Source organism: Macaca thibetana, chromosome 6 (genome assembly GCF_024542745.1).
Source record: "Macaca thibetana thibetana isolate TM-01 chromosome 6, ASM2454274v1, whole genome shotgun sequence".
Classification (NCBI taxonomy): domain Eukaryota; kingdom Metazoa; phylum Chordata; class Mammalia; order Primates; family Cercopithecidae; genus Macaca; species Macaca thibetana.
The window spans coordinates 31,719,208-31,737,957 of record NC_065583.1 but is presented as its reverse complement, the minus strand read 5'-3'; the positions used below and the strand labels follow the sequence as shown (position 1 = coordinate 31,737,957).

The 18,750-nt window shown below is 47.6% G+C and overlaps 1 protein-coding gene across 3 annotated transcripts in view; it reads left to right on the top strand.

Moving 5' to 3' along the window:
• Positions 1–16,731, top strand: part of PPARGC1B (PPARG coactivator 1 beta) — a 124,559-nt gene extending 107,828 nt beyond the window's left edge. For all 3 annotated transcript variants that reach the window (XM_050793631.1, XM_050793630.1, XM_050793632.1), the window contains 4 exons: positions 1,873–1,948; positions 4,059–4,180; positions 7,514–7,668; positions 9,139–16,731. In XM_050793631.1, coding sequence (XP_050649588.1) covers positions 1,873–1,948; positions 4,059–4,180; positions 7,514–7,668; positions 9,139–9,239 — 454 coding nt within the window. In that variant the 3' untranslated portion in view covers positions 9,240–16,731. The remainder of the gene's footprint in view (positions 1–1,872; positions 1,949–4,058; positions 4,181–7,513; positions 7,669–9,138) is intronic.
• Positions 16,732–18,750: the final 2,019 nt, after the last annotated feature.

The following is an 18,750-nucleotide window of genomic DNA, read 5'->3' as shown; positions in this document are numbered from 1 at the left end:
ACAACAAGGGCTTTTAACTGTTAGAAAACCTGATTAAAGCAAAGGCCCATCTTCCCATTAAAATGTGCATACACATCTAACTGGGCATTCAATTTTAGGGGGTTTGTGGGCTCTCCACAAACTATTATTAAGAAGCCCTAAATTTTTTGTTCCTCAAAGGGAGGTCTGCAGCAATTTCTCCAGTGAGCCCTTACTGTAGAAGCCAAGATTAGTCAGTCACAGCTGCCTTCTGCCGACTGTGCTGAGCCTCTCTTTCTGGCTCCGTTCTTTCCCCAGGGGGTAGCTTCTGCCCTACAGTGTTCCAATGTCAAAGGTTTGGCTTCAACCTTGCTTTGCTGTGAGCTAAAGCACTCCATCTCCACATTAGGCAGTGTCCCAGGTTCTCTTCATGTTGAAATACATCCCCCAAGCTGGAGCTTCCCTGGCCTCCTTTCTCTCCTGCCCGGCTCAGAGGTGTTTGGACTGGGCCTGCATTCATAGAATTGCCTGGGAAGAGTCGAGAACTTCTCAGAAACCCCCATGGATTTTCCTTTTTCTTTTCTCACTTTTGGGCCAGGTTCAGGGCTGACTTTGTCTGCTCACCGCAGAAACTTAAATTGGGTAACCTGGCTCCTGCTCAGCTACCTGGCTGAGCTCAGTACCTGGTAAACCTGGTAAGATACTGATCAGCCTTCTCTAGACCTGTACCAAACACACAGCAACAGAAAGCACGTTAAGCTGGGTTAACAACACAAATCTTGAACTCCACAATACCTTCCAGGCATGCTCAGCTCCTCGGGTGGGGAAAGTCTACCAATTCTGTTGCAAAAGGGACGATAATACTATAATTAGGTAACCCTTTAAAGTTGCAAGTCATTTCCCCTCCCATTATCCTATTTGAGCTTCACAGGTGCACCTGGAGGTATCTGCTGCTTATCCCATTTTATAGATGAGGAAGCTGAGGCTCAAAGAAGTTACATAGAAAAATAGAGCAAATATTTACGGAGCAGTTCCTGGGCTAAGCATTGACATGCATTTTTAAATTTAATCCTCACAAATGGCCAAGGGATGGACACAATTGGTTATCCTTATTTTATAGATGAAGAACTGAAGTTGAGAGGGCTTCTGTAACTGGCCCAAGGTCACCCAACAGGGAGGCGGTGGGGCTAAGATTCAAACTCAAGCTGTCTAACTCAGAAGCCTGTGTTCTTGTCCTCTGTGCTGTATTTCTCAGTGACTCAGGCTGGAGGAGTGAGGGCAGTGTGCAGGCAGGCAAGGAAGGCTGCAGGTGGGTGGCACCCGGGAGCCTGCTCGGGCTATGGGACTAATGAGCCTGATAGCTAGCCTGGAAGCATGGAGCTGCGCTGGCCAGGGGCTGCTGCTTAGCTGAGGCATGAACCCATAGGGAGCAGTGGTTCTGGACTCAGAAGGACCTGCTTCTGACTTCTCTGCTTTCTGACTTTAAGTAAATCCCATCTCAAACCTGAGCCTCAGATTTTTCATCTGGAAAATGGAGAAACATAAAACCTCATCGGGTTAAAAAAAAAAAAATCAGACCAAACAAGATAATAAAGCAAAAGGACTTTTCTACCCCTAATGGCATAGAGAGGCAAGGCTCAGAAGGGGGTAGGGTTATAATGAGCAACACAGTGGTTCCCAGTGATCCAGTCCGGAAGCTGGCAGTAGGCATGTGTCCAGATGTTCAGGCCCACACACAGCCCTGGGCTGTCGTTACGGAAGGGGAAGCTGGGTTTCTGCAGGAGGCAGTTGCAGCTCGTGTGCCCTTGTGAACGAGTCCTAAGGAAGCATCCCTTGCCTCCTGGAGCAGATCCGCCCCCACCCCCATGGTCTCTCCTGAGAGTGAGTGCCTCTGCTTTGCTTGTTCACTGACAGATGTGAGAGCAGAGGGCCGTGTTCAGACAGAACGCCAAGCATCCGGCACGCCAGGAAGCGGCGGGAAAAGGCCATTGTAAGTGATCTGGGGGCCCAGAGCCTGGAGTGAATGGGAAGGAGCAGGAAGTGTGTGGGGGCTTCATGAACCAAAGCCTTTGAGGCTGGCTGGTGAGCCCCTCAGTCTTCGGCCTCTGCCTGGGGAAGAAGGGACTATGGCAGCAGAAGGCAATGATATTTCTCTCATTTGAAGAGCATGCAGGTCACTAAAGGGCATCAAAGGTGGCACCATGCAAAGTTCAGCCAAGAGACTGACCGTGAGTGTGCTGTTGGTGGTGATTTAGGGCTCAGTGTCAGGGGCCTTGAGAGAGCCAAGTGGGCAAGCTGTGGTAGTGGGGAGCAGAGCCAGGCTGGCCAGATCACAAGCCAGCCCTGCCACCACCTTCTGTGTGACTGTGGGCAGGTCCCCCAGCTTCCCCAAGCCTCACTTTCCTCATTTGTACGTAAGGGCCTGTGCTTCCCAAGGGTTCCCCCAACTTGATCAGTGCCAAGGGACCAAGAGAGCCTGCCCCTTCCTCCCCACCCACTTCCCTAATCCCCTCCCAGAGTTAGTCCACAGGCCCTGGCCTTCTGCGTTTGCCTGGTGACCCTATTGCAAAGCTCCCCACAGAAAAAACACACCAGGGGCCTGGAGTGGGGAGCTGGAGCTGGCCAGCTAGGCCATGCCACTAGAAAGGAAGGAGGAAAATAGGATGAAAACACAAGGCAGACTCCCGCTGGGTCTCCCATGTGATGTGGCACTTCAGGGAGGAGGGGCACACAGGAGGTGTTCATACCCTAGAGGTGCACAGCTGTCTGCATGCAGGTCCTTAAAACCATGGACTGTGCATGGAGAATCTTCTTGGAGTCTGTGTCTGGTCATTCAGCAGTTACAGGCCTTTCACAGTTCTGGGCGTTGGAGGACAGCAATGAACAAGAGAGATGAGGCCCCCTCCTGACTGAACAGAAGGGAGAGAGAGATAACAGACTCGTAACAAAGGAATAAGCAATGTAATTGCAGATTGGGATAAGCACTGTGAAATTAGTAATGTGCCATTAGTAACGATCTGGAATAAACAGGACTGTTGAGGAGGATGTGTTTACGGGGTGGCCAGGGAGGGGCACCTTCAGGGAGCTGGGCCCTGATTGATGAAAAGGAGCGACCAAGCAAAGACTCAGGGGGACAAGTGTCTGGAGCAGTGGCAGGAAAGAGCTTTATGAATTCAAGAAGCTGCAAGGAGAGTGGGAGGAGGGGATTTCTCTGTTGAGCTGAGCTTGGACATCGTATGTTGTGGGATGCACAGTTCCCCTGACTGTTGACGACGGAGTCCTGTTTGTGGACCCGCCGCCTGGGTTTTCTTCCTTGGCACGTGTAGTACAGGGGTGGGATGGCTGGAGAATCACTGGCTGTAACGTGTTTCCAGAGCAAGCCTGTCCAGGACAAGAAACTGTGTTTTTCCTATGGGAACACAGGTGTCCAGGAACAAGGCTGAAGTTTCTCTAGCAGGTCACAGTGACTTTTCCAATAGCAGTGGCTTCAGCCAGATCAAGTCACAGATCTGAGAGGAGGGGAAGGGGAGTTCCAGTCTGGACTTTCTCCCACCTGCTCCCTCTGCTAGGCTGTTCTAGGCACCCACTGGCATAGCACAGAACTCACCTGAGTGACGCCTTGGTGACAGTGTCTATACTGTGGCTTCAGCCACTTTGCCCAGGCAAAACCAATAGCCCTGATGCCCCCACCTCATTCCCCTTCCTTCCAGCCCACTCTCACACTCACAATCAACCTGCCTCCTGTGCTTGCCCTACCCCAGCACCTCCCCTGCTCAGACTTGAAAGGTAAGTCCAAAAGCTACTGAATATGCAGGCATATAAATGGTGATAAATCCCTCCCCTTTCACAGCCCCAGTCTCTGCTCATTTCCTTCATGTAAGCAGTGGCTTCCTTGGAGGCCCCTTCCCTTCCAACACCCTCCCCCAACAAGGGCAGGTCCTCTGGGGTAGAGATTGGCATTGACCTCTCTCTGACTCCAGCTGGTATTGCTCACTCAGCCAGGCATCATGGACTAGGACAAGAACTCCACGGGAGCACACCCCCGGAGGGGCCCCAGGAAGCCAGGCAATGACCGAGTCTGTATCCTCCTTCTTGGGCAGGGTGAAGGCCGTGTGGTGTACATTCGAAATCTCTCCAGCGACATGAGCTCCCGAGAGCTGAAGAGGCGTTTTGAAGTGTTTGGTGAGATTGTGGAGTGTGAGGTGCTGACGCGAAGTAAGAGGTGAGTTGAGCCAAGCCATGGCAGATGAAGGGAGCAGAGAGGGGCACCGGTCCTGATCCAGAGCTGGGTACAAGAAGATGTCCAAGGCTTGTGGAATGAATCTGACGAAATCCATAGCCTAGATGTAGAAAGCCAGGCCCAGGAGAAGGACCAGAAATGGTAATGCAGTCAGTAACAGCAGCAAACACGTGCTGATGCTTTACTAAGTGCCAGGCAGTCTCCGTTCATTCTTCTATCTTAACTTGCCAGCATGCCAGGGACATAAGCACTCCTAGTCTTTCAATTGCTCTCCTTTCTGCAGGAGTTCAGACAAGTTAACTGGGCAGCTAGTTGGTGGCAAAGCCAGAGCCGGAGCCCATGTGTCTGCTTCAGGGCGTTTGGCCTGGAGATAGTGCGGGGCAGCAGCCCCTGGCAGCTTGAAGACTGGCACTGGGACCCCACTCTACCTCAACCCTGTGCTGCTCACCCCTCCCTTCCTCTGCAGCAGCAAGTCCCAGGCCTTGGTTGGGTATGGCGGCTCACACCTGCAATCCCAGCATTTGGGGAGGCCAAGGCGGGCAGATCACTTGAGGTCAAGAGTTCGAGACCAGCCTGGCCAAAATGGTGAAACCCCGTCTCTACTGAAAATTTAAAAATTAGCTGGATCTGGTGGTGCACTCCTGTATTCCCAGCTACTCAGGAGACGGAGGCAGGAGAATCCCTTGAACCCAGAAGGCAGAGGTTGCAGTGGGCCGAGATCGCGCCACTGCACTCCAGCCTGGGTGATAGAGCAAAAAATAAGACAAGGTCCCAGGCCTTCTGTTCTACTAGGCAGCCCTGGGTTTTCATCACTCACCTGGAGAAGCAGTGTTTTACCTGTCAGGGGATCTGCAAAAAGAACAGGTTTTATATGAATGTACAATTTAGATGTCAAAACTCAGTTTTGAAATATTTCTAAATTATCTTCTATTATATTGGCAAACACTAAGGCAAACTAAGTTATTAGGGTTTTTACATTCTCATACAATAATAATAATAGAAAGCTTCAGCAAGAAAATAGTTTCTGGTGTAAGAGTTATCATATACTTCTTGCCCATTAGGATGGCTACGATGAAAAAACCAGAAAATAAATACTGGCAAGGATGTGGACAAAATGGAACTCTTGCATAGTGTTGGTGGGAATTTTAAATGATGCAGCTGATGTGGAAAACAGTGTGGCAATTCGTCAAAAAATTAAACCTAGAACCACCATCTGATCCAGTAATTCCACTTACGGGTATATATCCAAAAGAATTGAAAACAGGATCTCCAAGAGATATTTGTTCACCCAAGCTCATAGCGACATTATTTACAATAGCCAAGAGGAGTAAACAATCCAAATGTCCACCAACAGATGAATAGATAAACAAAATATGGTTTCTATACATACAGTGAATATTATGAAGCCTTAAAAAGGAAGGAAATTCTGACTCATGCCGCCACATGGATGAACCTGACCGCATTGTGCTGAGTGAAATAAGCCAGGCACAGAAAGACAAATACTATATGATTTCACTTATATGCTATGTCTAAAGTAGTCAAATTCATCGAAACAGAAAGAGTGGTGGTTGCCAGGGGCTGCAGAGAGGGAGAATAAGGGAGGTGTTGTTTAATGGGCATAGAGTTTCAGTTTGGCAAGGTGGAAAATTTCTGGAGCTTCGTTACACAGCAGTATGAGTATACTTAATACTGCCAAACTGTATGCTTAAAAATGGCAAAGATGGTAAATGTCCTGTTAAGTGTTTTTACCAAATTTTTTTTAAAAGAACCATTATACAAATAGAACCATTTTAAGTTCTGTGCAGTTTTCAGGCTATCAAATGAAGACAACATGCAAAAATAAAGCAGGCACATTAATCTCTAAAGAGAAAGATCAATCTGTTAAGATTTTAAAAACACACAGAATCTTTAAAAAAGAGTCTTGGACGTACTACCAATATTAGACATTTAAAGAGGAAAAAGGGTCCGGGCATGGTGGCTCATACCTGTAATCCCAACACTTTGGGAGGCTGAGGCAGACAGATTACTTGAGGACAGGAGTTTGAGACCAACCTGGCCAACATGGTGAAACCCTGTCTCTACTAAAACTATAAAACAATTACCCGGGCTTGGTGGCACATGCCTGTAATCTCAGGTACTCGGGCGGCTGAGGCATGAGAATCGCTTGAACCTGGGAGGCAGAGGTTACAGTGAGCTGGGATTGCGACCACTGCATTCCAGCCTGGGCGACAGAGTGAGACTGTCTCAAAAAATAAATAAATAGAGAAAGAGGCAGAAGGGTTCAAACTTGGCGCTGGTTCAGAGAGGTGTCAGGAAACATGATTCACGTAAATGTTTATTAGGCACCCACTATTTGTAAGCCTGTGCTAATAGTTGGTGAATGCCACTTTGCCTCTGCCTTGAAGAGTTTACGTAGCAGATGATATGTCAGTCGGGACTCTCTGTTGTTCATGGAAGTGAAAAGTTGGAATAGAACTGACTTTTGGTCCTTCTCAGGCAGACTTTTCTCCTGGTTGCAAAGTGGCTGCCTGTAGCTTTAAGCTACCCCCCAGCAACTTAGAGACCCCTGGGGAGGTAGGAGTCACTACATGACTCCAGCAAAGACCTGAGGTGGGTTCTTTGGGGTGCAGCCTTGAGTAAACAGGCTTATCCTTGAACAAACCATGGTATCCAGGAAGGGCCATTGTCATGTGGTTTGCCCTGGCACCCTGAGCCTGGTTGACCACACATGCTGTTGTCTGAGGAAGGGGAGTGGAAGCTGAATAGGCAGGCATCATAGATGTCTACCATGAAGGGCAAGATGTGTGCAGAAGCAGAGGTGAAGGCCAAGATGGCAGCCAAGGAATTGGTGACTGAGGCTGGATTTGAAGGAGGCAGAAAGAGGTGCAGTAGTATAGGGAGATGGGAATAACAGGAGAAACATACAGGGCTGTTACGAGCATCAGCTTTAATGTCAGAGGCCTGGGTTTGAATCCCTGCTCTGCCACTTGCTTTTGGGTACATTACTGAACTCCACAGAAGCTGTTTCCTCATCTGCAAGGTGGAGATAACAACAGTACCCACCTCACAGGCTCATCTGAGGAGCGTCCGAGGCAAGGTGTGGTGGCCAACATCTGGCAGACATTCAGTGTATTAGCTACTTTCATTATTACCACATTGCAGAAGTCAGCCTGGTGGTCACGTCGTCTCTATCTAGGGGGCCATGATGCGAGTATCGAATCACTGTGGCAGTCTGTTCCTCATCTAGTAATGACTGGTCTCACAGTGTCCACCCAGCCAGCCGAATAACATACTCTCCTTCTCCTCTCCCCACAGAGGCAAGAAGTACGGCTTCATTACCTACCGGTGTTCTGAGCACGCGGCCCTCTCTCTGAGGAACGGCGCTGCCCTGAGGAAGCGCAACGAGCCCTCCTTCCACCTGAGCTACGGTGGGCTCCGGCACTTCTGCTGGCCCAGATACACTGACTACGGTAAGCCCCCGAGACCCAGCCATAGTCTAGTAAGACTCAAAGCTTGAAAGGAAGTGCCTTTCTTGAACAAAAGCCAGAGCTAAAGCCCCCTGTGGACATAGCTTCCATCCCCACACCCCAGTGTGCTGCTTGGTGTAACACTGCAGCCCCTTTGCCTGAAGGCTACCATCTTGTTTTTCTTCTGGCCTCTGGTCCACCTTGTCTTGTCCTGTGACTGCTACCAAAGAGAATCCAACCTCCCATGGCCTCTAAGAAGATTCAGTCGTGTGCACAGCCAGCTGGCAGAACCGTGGCTGCGGTCTCCTTGACTTCACAGGGCCAGCTGCTACCCTGTCCCCTTCAGGGGCATTCCGTGGTGACCCCAGACAAGGCAGCAGCCACCTGGGGACAAGATGATGAAGAAGGACAAGGAAGTACAATGTATGAAAGAATTACTTGGCCAGGCTCAGTGGCTCATGCCTGTAATCCCAGCACCTTGGGAGGCTGAGGCAAAAGGATCACTTGAGCCCAGGAGTTCGAGACCAGCTTGGGCAATATAGTGAAATCCCGTCTCTACAAAAAATACAAAAATTAGCCAGGCATGGTGGCTTGTGCCTATAGTCCCAGCTACTCAGGAGGCAGAGGTGGGAGGATCACCTGAACCCAAGAGGTCGAGGCTGTAGTGAGCCATGATGGCACTACTGCATTCCAGCCTGGGTGACAGAGCAAGACCCTATCTCAGAAGGAAAGAAAAAAAAAAAAAAAAAAAACACTTATTGGAGAGAACCCAATGCAGCCTTGATGGTACAGGACTGAGTGTCAGTGGCCTGGCTGGGTGCCGGGCCAGGCGGCACTGCAATTGGCTACGTATCCATTTATGGGAATTACTTTCCCAATCTATTAAAAAATTCTAGTGTTGGCCGGGCGTGGTGGCTCACGCCTGTAATCCCAGCACTTTGGGAGGCTGAGGCAGGCAGATCATGAGGTCAAGAGATGGAGACCATCATGGCCAACATGGTGAAACCCCGTCTCTACTAAAAATACAAAAAGTAGCTGGGTGTGGTGACGCGCCGTCTGTAGTCCCAGTGACTTGGGAGGCCAAGGCAGGAGAATTGCTTGAACCTGAGAGGCAGAGGTTGCAGTGAGCTGAGATCACACCCCTGCACTCCAGCCTCAGCAACAGAGCAAGACCGCGTCTCCAAAAAAAAAAAAAAAGTATTATAGTGTTGTCAGCTCTCCCTTATGTGGCACTGTAGCAGGTTACTAATGGACGAGAAGCTGTTGGGGGAAGTAGAGTTGTAGGGTGTTGGAGCTAGAAAGGCTCCGGAGTGCTCTAGTTTGGACCTCCAGGTCTCTAGATAGGACAGCCAAGGCCTTGGGCTGCAGCCACTCCACGGTGCCCACTCAAAGTGGCAGATTTTTCAACCATCCAGTCTTTGTAAGTTGCTCACTGCCTTCCCCTCTTCCCTGCCTCCTCACCCCCATGCCCAGATTCCAATTCAGAAGAGGCCCTTCCTCCGTCAGGGAAAAGCAAGTACGAAGCCATGGATTTTGACAGCTTACTGAAAGAGGCCCAGCAGAGCCTGCATTGATAACAGCCTTAACCCTCGAGGAATACCTCAATACCTCAGACAAGGCCCTTCCAATATGTTTACGTTTTCAAAGAAATCAAGTATATGAGGAGAGAGCGAGCGAGCGTGAGAGAACACCCGTGAGAGAGACTTGAAACTGCTGTCCTTTAAAAAAAAAAAAAAAAAATCAATGTTTACATTGAACAAAGCTGCTTCTGTCCGTGAGTTTCCATGGTGTTGACGTTCCACTGCCACATTAGTGTCCTCGCTTCCAACGGGTTGTCCTGGGTGCACCTCGAAATGCGGGTCAGTCACCCATCGCCCCTTCCTTCCGGACTGACTTCCTCTCGTAGACTTGCAGCTGTGTTCACCATAACATTTCTTGTCTGTAGTGTGTGATGATGAAATTGTTACTTGTGAATAGAATCAGGATTATAAACTTCATTTTTAATTGAAAAAAAAAAGTATATCCTTAAAATAATGTATTTATGGCTCAGATGTACTGTGCCTGGGATTATTGTATTGCTTCCTTGATTTTTTAACTATGCACTGTCATGAGGTGTTTGCCACTGAGCTGCTCTGCTCCCCTTGCCAGATTGCCCTGGAGGTGCTGGGTGGCCGCTAGGCTGGTCTGCAGGAAAGTGCGGCCTGCCGTTTCCAGGCCGTATCTGCCAAGCCCTGCCTTGTCTCTTACTGAGCAAGTTTGGCTCAAATTATGAGAGCCCCCATCTTGTGCCCAGCTCACGCTTCAAGTGTGTGTCCATCCATTTGTACTCAGACCCTTGAGTATCTTGTAAGGAAGGCAGGGTGAGCTGCATCATTCCTGTTTTCCAGGGGAGGCTGGCAGCTCCCCAAGAGGCGAAATGACTGTGGGAGTTCTGGTTGCCAGTGAGGAGGCAGAGCGGTGACCCAGACCAGACTTTCTGATTCTTGGTCCCATGCGTCCGTAGTAGCTGGGGTAAAGACACAGTTTCAGGGACTGGTAGAGGTGAGTTTGGCTAAATTGGGTACCAGGCTGGAAGCCTAAGGGCTCATTTTAGGGGTTACGTTAACTGTTGATTCACCAGCATCAGGTGAATTCAAGCCCCGGCTTGTGTCTTGTGTGCACCATCAGCTTTGATCCTGAGTGGTCCTGCGGTTTGCCTGCATCTGTGGACACAGTGTCAGAACTTTGGTGACACCCCTGGCAGCGGTACAGACAGGTGGTCTGGGAGCAGTCATCTTTTTTGGGCCAGCCACCAGCCCATCCTACTCCCTCAGGTAGCCCTTCGTCTTTACCTTGTCCTTGTCTGTAAAGTTGTTTTGGTGGCTGGGGCAGGGGAGCCAGGAGGAGGGAGTGAAGGTTGGAAATAGATAGGACAATCTCCTAGCTTCCCTCCAACTGAGAAAACACTCCAATTGGGCTTTGCTTTAAACTTTGTGTTCTTAAGTGATGTCAAAGCCATTTCCAGCTTAATGTTCTGTGGGTACCTTGGGGGCCATTCATGCAGGGAGCATGGCCAGGCAGGGTGTGAGTATATTGTTTCTGATTTCTTTCATACATCAGGATTCCTTGGGAAATCTTTATAATTTTTTTTTAAAGTCCTGCTGCTTTAAAAGTTTGAAAGTGGCTCATTAAACTAAACAGGCTAATGTAATTTGTTGCTTATGCAAAGCCTAGTCTGTTGAGAATTTACTTTTTTAAAGATTATCAAATACCTCAGTAGGTAAAATGAGCCCATGATCTTCCACTGGGTGGTGAGCATACTCCCAGCCCATGGATAAGGCTGGAAGAGACAGGCTTTAGTAGGGATAGGGAATTTGAACTGTTGCGTGTCGCAGCAGTTGACCCCTCTGGACTCCAATTTCCTTTCCTGTGAAATGAACTGATTAGACACGTTTCAACATTGTTAGCTTCTGCTGAGGCAGTGTCTAGCCCAAGATGGCAAATACATAGCTCATGTGCCTCTACTCCCACCTCCTTGACTGATACAGACATAACTAATCAATTGCACCACTCAGGTTCCTTGAGCCTGGATGCGCTGTAAGAATCCTGAAATCAGTGCTCTGGTAAGTCATTACTAATTGATTAGGGTTCAGTCTATTTGACATCTTGGGCTAATCTTTGGAAGGTTTTCAACGATCACACAGAACCATATGCTGGCTGGGTTTCATGCTGGCCTACCCTGTCTGTGATGTTCCGTTCCATGAGAGAAAACTCCCCTAATGCTATTCCGCGGCACAAAACTCCCAATACTATTTTGACACACACATCCCCTTGCGGAAGGTGCAGGGGGCAGTAGACGAATAACAGACAGGAACATATTTGGGGAAGGCAGGGCTTAGGAAGATGGACCAAAAAAGGGACTTCCCACAGCACAGACCTGATCATTCTGATTTCCTTTTTAGCTATTCACTGCCTAGCACATAGTAGGCACACAATAAATGATTATGGAATGGGATAGAATTTAGATCTTTCTGCTGCCTCCACTAAGTAAGTCCTGATTTGCATCAAGGAGAGAACTGAGATAGGAAAGAACACTAGATTCCAAATCTGGAGAGTTGGGGAAGTGCAGATTCTACCGAGAATTTCCTTTGTAACTTTGATAAGTCCCTTCTACTCCCTGGCACCCCAGTGTGCTGAAAGGAGTTGGGCTGTGGATGATCTCTAAGCCCCTCCTATTTGCTTCTTCCTTGATTGCATTTGGTCAAAGGGTGGGCCTTGGGCTGGTGATACTTTAGAGTAAAGAAATGGAGAGTTTTAGCAAAGGACGAGTGTGTCCCTCCCTGCTTTGGGGTCAGCTGAAGCTGTCCTTTCATGTCAGATTAATCTAGGACACTTGAAGTTAGCTTAGACGTTGGCGCTTGAGCAGAGACCTGAGCGTGGCATTGGGACATGACATGCCTAAAGTCAGGGCTAGGGAACGCCAACTGCCAAGGGCATCAAGTAGTCTCTACTTGCCATCCTGTACATAAAACGCTACAAATTCTAAAATTTACCAACCTTGCAGACAACCTCTATCCCGAAGGACTCATTCGGTGCTGTGTATTATTTAGGGCAACTCCAAGGTCTATTCAGAAAAACGAGTGAACCTTGGTCTCTTTCCCACCAAACTGAGGAGTAACCCAGAGGGAGCAGCTGCCATTGGCAACCATCTCGTTGTAGCTCTGTCCTAGTGTTTGCTCTTGATGATGTTTACATGTAATCGCCATAAAGCTTGCTGTAGACTGTGTCGATAGCCGCCCGCACAGGGCAGATCGTACTGTCTGTTTCTGTGCCATGCTGGTGTTTTCCAAAAATGTCTGATCCAACCACTAAGTGGAATTCTTCCATCTCCTTCCTCAGTCTGTACAAGGCTGAATCAGAATCCCCGTTCTCGGGGGCTCTGGTTACCGAAGGAAAATGCATCAAAGAGGTAAAGAATATGAGTGGATGGAGTGCAGCTAAGGCCCTCACCCCCTGCTCCGTCACAACTTGCCCCCTCAACCAAAAAGCTGCTTTGACTCAAAAAGCACCCATAAGGTATCTGCATCTGCCTTGAAATCTTGCAGCATGGAGTGTCATATATACTCAGGAGAGAGGCAGGGCTTTGCGGGCAGGAGAAGGAAGGGAGCAATGCTCTGAGCTGCAAAGACCCAGTACTCAAGTTCTGACATGGGAAGAGATGCCGTGAGACGTCTTTTGTTGCCTAAAGCCTGTTCCTGTTGGTTTTTGAGAGTGATTTCTCCTAGACATGTGCAGTGGGCCCACTGGGGCTGCTGTGCGGTGGTGAGTAGAAGGGCAGGGAAGGCATGGACAGCCTGGGCCTTCTGCATGGACAGCTCAGTCCATGGCCCATCCTAGGTATAGAGTTCAGTTAATCCCAGTTGAGCCTGCAGCTTGAGAGATGGCTCATCCCAACTGTGAAGCACCAGCCCCACAGGATGTATTGATCTGACTCACTGATGTCAAAACTGCAGTATTTTTTTAGCATTTGAGATTTAGCAGCTGCCTTCAGTTTGGGGTTACCCATATCCCAGCATCAGATATGATTAAGGAAAGAAATTGGATGTACAATAGTAAAGAAAGTGAATGTAATGGCTTCACTGGCCAAAGAAGAGGGACCCTGTCATCCCTTACCGGTGGGGCAGAAGAAAACTAGTGCATGTGCAATATGTCAAAGCTAGTCCCCCAGTCCCTGAGGTGTTTTTACATACAGATGGGCTCCAGGTCTGCTTGTCAAGTTTGGAGGTACAGGGTAAATGAAGGAAGAGCTTCAGAATTGGAAACCCACATGCATGGATGTGTCCTTGGCCCAGAACCACCATGGGATGGGTGAAGCCCTGGGAGCCGGCTACAGGATGCCCAGGAAGTAGGCAAATGCTGACTTTGCATTAACCAAATAAAAGCACTTTGAGAAAACCCCAACACTTCGGCCTGGCTCCGTGTTTCTACCTGGAAAATATGAGTCTCCTTTGGCTGTATGAGGTGCTCTTCTAGAGACTGGGACAGGGAATTCAGGAATGGGGCTGCTGTCAGGTAGGAGAGAGCAGCAGGAGAGCCAGTGCTGTCAGCAGCAGGAGCTGTCAGCAGCAGGAGAGCCAGTGCTGGGGCCAACCCTTTGCTGGCCTTTTGTTGGAAGCCCTCGAAACAGGGAGCCATGGATTTAGATCTTGGTACCTACCTTTACAGAAAGATGAAAACAGTGCAGCTGAGTGAAATGGGTTTTAGAGTAAGTTACTTAACTATAAGCCATCTCAGAATCAGAAACCCCAGTGTTTCTTACTTGCTGTGTGACCTTGGGCCCCTGTGTCCTCATCTACCAAACGAGAATGTTGAATATGAGCATTAAAGTCCCTTTCACCTCTGAGAGGCTCAGATCCCCAGCCAGGAGCATTGGGAATCCATCACTCCTCCTTGAAACTGATTCCATTCTCTGACTTGACCCAGCTCCTGTTCAGGGTGAGGTTCTCTACAAGAACCAACCAGCGGTAGGTTCAGTCCCACTGTGTCCTGGCTGAGTTGCCTTATCCAAGGAGACCAGCTCCCCAGGACAGATCTAAGCCATAATTTCTAGTGGGGACAGTAAGGAATTAAACCCCCAACTTGGCTAGGTAATGATGTCAAATCTCATATTAACCTTGTCTTTGTCCCCACTGGACAGCTGTTAATCCGAATGTTGTGACCACTCGGCTGTTTCTGTCTTGTTCGCAGACAATACTAGCAATACACTTGTTTTTTTTGTTTTTTTTGTTTTTAAAGAAAAACAGCTTAGGCACTTTTCACACATTTCTTTCAAATGATTGTAAAACATATGGGGCAACAGGAGGCATTGATCACGCTGCATATGTTTAGGACAGCTTTTGTTTTTTGTTTCTGTAATGGTATAGCAGCAGTGACTGAGGCTTCGTGATTCGTGGGGACAGCTTTTCAGATACTGCATTTCATCAGTATGCTTTGCACATCCGAAAGGAGGACAAAAATCCAACTGCCCGAATTTGGGGCTTGGAAAATAGGTTTTATAGGTGGTCGGTCCCTGGGCTGTGCAACAACTCCTCAAAGAGGGGTTTATAAAGCTGGAACCCCCCTGTGCTGTATTTTTGGTCAAAGGAGTCTCCAAGGCGGCTTATAAAAGCTTCCTTTTTCACTTGACCACCCTTGCTCATTGGTTCCTTGTGAAGGGGATTGGTCAGTTTCCACCTCAGCACTTTGCCTTATCTACATGTGGTCGCCATCTAGTGGCCAAAGGTTGTCTCCACCAGCTACCCAGATAGAAGGCAAATCCTTTCAGCCACCCTGCTGTCCATCGTGAACTTTGGGAATGAAATATAATGGCATGAACGAACCACCTTTGTGTTCAGAGATCAGTGCAACACTAGGGTCAGAAGACTCCAGAAGCAGAAGCAGCCACTTAGCAGACTCTCACGCAGAACTGAGAAATGCACTAGCTGTCCTGTGGGCAGAAGAGACAGGAGTGGACCAGGAGAGGTCCAGGTGCCCGGGAGGGGTTTACTGTAACTGCAATACTGGCAGCCCAGCTGCCGACCTTGTTAAGTAAACCTTTGCTGGGTGGTCTGAATTATGCCCTCAAGGCAAGATAAGAAGTTGGGTGTAAGGATTCTTTGGGGGCCTGGCCATGACCTTTGATATGGTCCACCGAATAGCCAAATAGGTTTTTTTGTTCAATTTTTTGTTTTTGTATTTTGTATTTTTAAAATCTTGTCAAATGTTTTTGTGTTAGGAATAAAAAGTCATAAACTATTCCCAACTTTGTTTCTTGAGGGATGTTCTGATTCTGACGGAAACAGGTTGGAAATCTCGAGGGGAGCTTGGACAAGGTGGTATATGCAGCAGGGGAGTAGACTGCTTGGATTTCCAAATGGTTTCTGGGGAAGATGACCATCCAGAAGTCCAGCTTAGTGCAGTCTGCTCTGGAATTCACACCCACCCCCTCACCTCCTTGTGCCATGTTGTTAGCATTGGCTTGGAGCATCTGCCTCTTCCAGAGGCAGCTGCTAATGTTGAAACCAACATGAGCCCTCTCCCCAACCCCAGGTTTCTAAAGAAGGTGTCTTTAGCCAGCCTTAATCAACTGGGTAAGGTGGTCCCTATGGTCCTTTCCAGCATTTCCAAATATTGGACTCAAATTCTTTTCTCTTGGTGTGACCACGCAGCCTAGAGAATTCTAAGCAATAGGAGCCAGGGCTTTCCCTGACTCTGCGACAGGGTCAAACCAAGGAATGGCTAAACCTGTGAGGTTTTGTCATCCCCAGGGGTACTACTGTAGGGGGCATTATTTATTAGGAAGCTTAACAAGGTAACTACAGCCTGAGTGCGTGAGTGTGAGGCTGTGTTTGTGGTGGGTATGTGTGTGTATCTGCACACATACACACGTCTGTGCCTGTGTGTGTTTGTGTGTGTGTGTGTGTGTGTGTGTGTGTGGAATTACATTGATGCATTTATTGAGAAAGGTGCAAGAATTTCACCTACACAGAGGGACACATCTGCTTTGTTATTTATAATAGAAAGCTAAATTTTAATTTTTTAAAGGACACTGCTAATGATTGAGAATCAAGTTTTTAGTTTTGCTATTTTTTTTAATTGGTAGAGGATTTTTATATATTTTTTCCATTTTGTTGGGTTGTGTCCTTATTTATAGAAATCCTTTGTCTGTGAGAGGCAAGGAGGAAACCTTCTTGGCTTTTAATTACTGTGGTTGTCATCGTCCCTTTCTTTCTGGTGTGATTTCTCTGTCTTACCTTCTAAATGAGAAAATGTTTTCCTGTATTTGTACATTGTCAGATTCTATAGTTTCCTAGATAATTTAACCAAATTGCTCTATGTATTATTATTCTGTGAGTATAAAGTTCTATTTTAATGTCTGTAAATACTTCAGAACTGGCTTCTTTTCTCAAACTCCCACTGTGGGGTTATTGTTTACATCACAGAAACTGTAGAATCTCTATGCTCATGTACTGTAAATAGTGAAGTGATCTGCTTATAAATAAACTTAACAAATACACTATGGAGATTAAAAACAAAATACCACCCACAGCTTTGCCCATGTGTGTCTTTCCTTATTGGTCCTGGGAGCTCATTGAGGGACACTCTGACCACTAAATGGGGAAGAGATTTCAGTTTTCAGCGTCACCTTCTCAGATAAGACCCCGGATGATGTCTGTCCCCCACTTCACCACACTTTTCCTTCACGGCATTTTTCACGGTTCATAATATCCATTCGTGCTGGGCACAGGGGCTGAGGTAGGGGATCACTTGAGCCCAGGAGTTCAAGGCCAGCCCAGGCAACATAGTGAGACCCCCATCTCTGAAAAAGTAAAGTAAATAAAATATAATAAATAAATAAAATAACCATTCAGACTCATCTCACATAACAGCTGTTCCATGAATGACTTTTTGCCCTGACTTTTATAAAGCTATACCACTTTCTGAACAAAGACTTCCTTGTTTTGGTATATCAACTTTTTCACATAAGCACATTGAATAAATGCACTGTAGGAGATATTTTGGCATTATGGTTCCAGGCAAAACACTCATCAGTTTGTAATTACAAAATGGTTTCTGGTCAGAGGATCTCATAGAGAGCAGGCCTGCATTGTGTGCGGTAATTGAGTGAACTCAGAACATTTTCCTTTGTGTACTTCCAGCAAGTAGGATGAGGAAGTGGCATCTTCCAAGACTCTCGGTCGCGTGCCTGTGTGTTATTTCCTCACGTCTCAAAGGGGTTAGCCTGTATTTTGCCCTAAAGCTGTTTTTTGTGCTTTAACTTATTTTTAAATGCAAGATACCCATGAGCCCCAAAGGGTTGAAACATTGGCAAGAGAATTATACATAAATAAGAACAGTCTGGGCGCGGTGGCTCACATCTGTAATCCCAGCACTTTGGGAGGCCGAGGCGGGTGGATCACCTGAGGTCAGGAGTTCGAGACCAGCCTGGCCAACATGGTGAAACCCCGTATCTACTAAAAATACAAAAATTAGCGGGGCGTGGTGGCGGGCGCCTGTAATCCCAGCTGCTTAGGAGGCTGAGGCAGGAGAATTGCTTGAACCTGGGAGGCAGAGGGTGCAGTAAGCCAAGGTTGTGCCACTGCATTCCAGCCTGGGCAACAGAGCAAGACTCCGTTTCAAAATAAATAAATAAAATAAACAAGAACAGGTGCAGTGCATGATTACATTTTATGTTATGTGCAAACTATTTTCCGGTTGCTATTTATTACATAAACTCATACAAACTCATACATATATTCTCCTTGTTCAGGTGATTTATTTTCCCATGCCATGGAAATTGTTTGGATTTCTTTGATTGCAAGGGAACACATCATGATTTTTTTCCCATTAAAATTAATAGGAATGTTTCTACTTAGGGGCAGAGCTCTCTGGTGTGATGAGAGTATGTGTGTGATTGAGGGCTCAGTACCTGTTGCCCATCTGTTGTAGATGGTAAGCTTCAGGAGAACAGGCCTGCTGTTCCATGCACTGCAGGGCAGTGGCCCCATCAATCAGGAATTCCTGAGTGGATCCTACCCATAGTACAAGGAATAGGATGGCAGATGCAGAGCCTCAAGACCTGCCTTTGGGACCCATCTCTGCCACTTCTGTATTGTGTGAATTGGGTAAACCACCTCTTTGGTCCCTGGCTTTCCCAAATATGAAACAATTTGCTTAGCTGAACTCAAAGGTCCTTTATTTTCTTAACGTTCTTTAAAAACAACAACAACAAGAAAACCTGATTTGCAGAAGAAGTATGGTGCAAGGAAAATGCTTATAAGCTGGGGTTCTGGTGTCAATCTGCATGGCACTTTTTGTTTGTTTGTTTGTTTGTTTTTTTGAGATGGAGTCTTGCTCTTGTTGCCCAGCTGGAGTGCAATGGTGAAATCTCGGCTCACTGGAACCTCTGCCTCCTGGATTCAAGTGATTCTCCTGCCTCAGCCTCCCAAGTAGCTGGGATTAGGCACCTGCCACCACACTCAGCTAATTTTTGTATTTTGAGTAGAGATGGTTTCACCATTTTGGCCAGACTGGTCTTGAACTCCTGACCTTAGGTGATCCATCCAC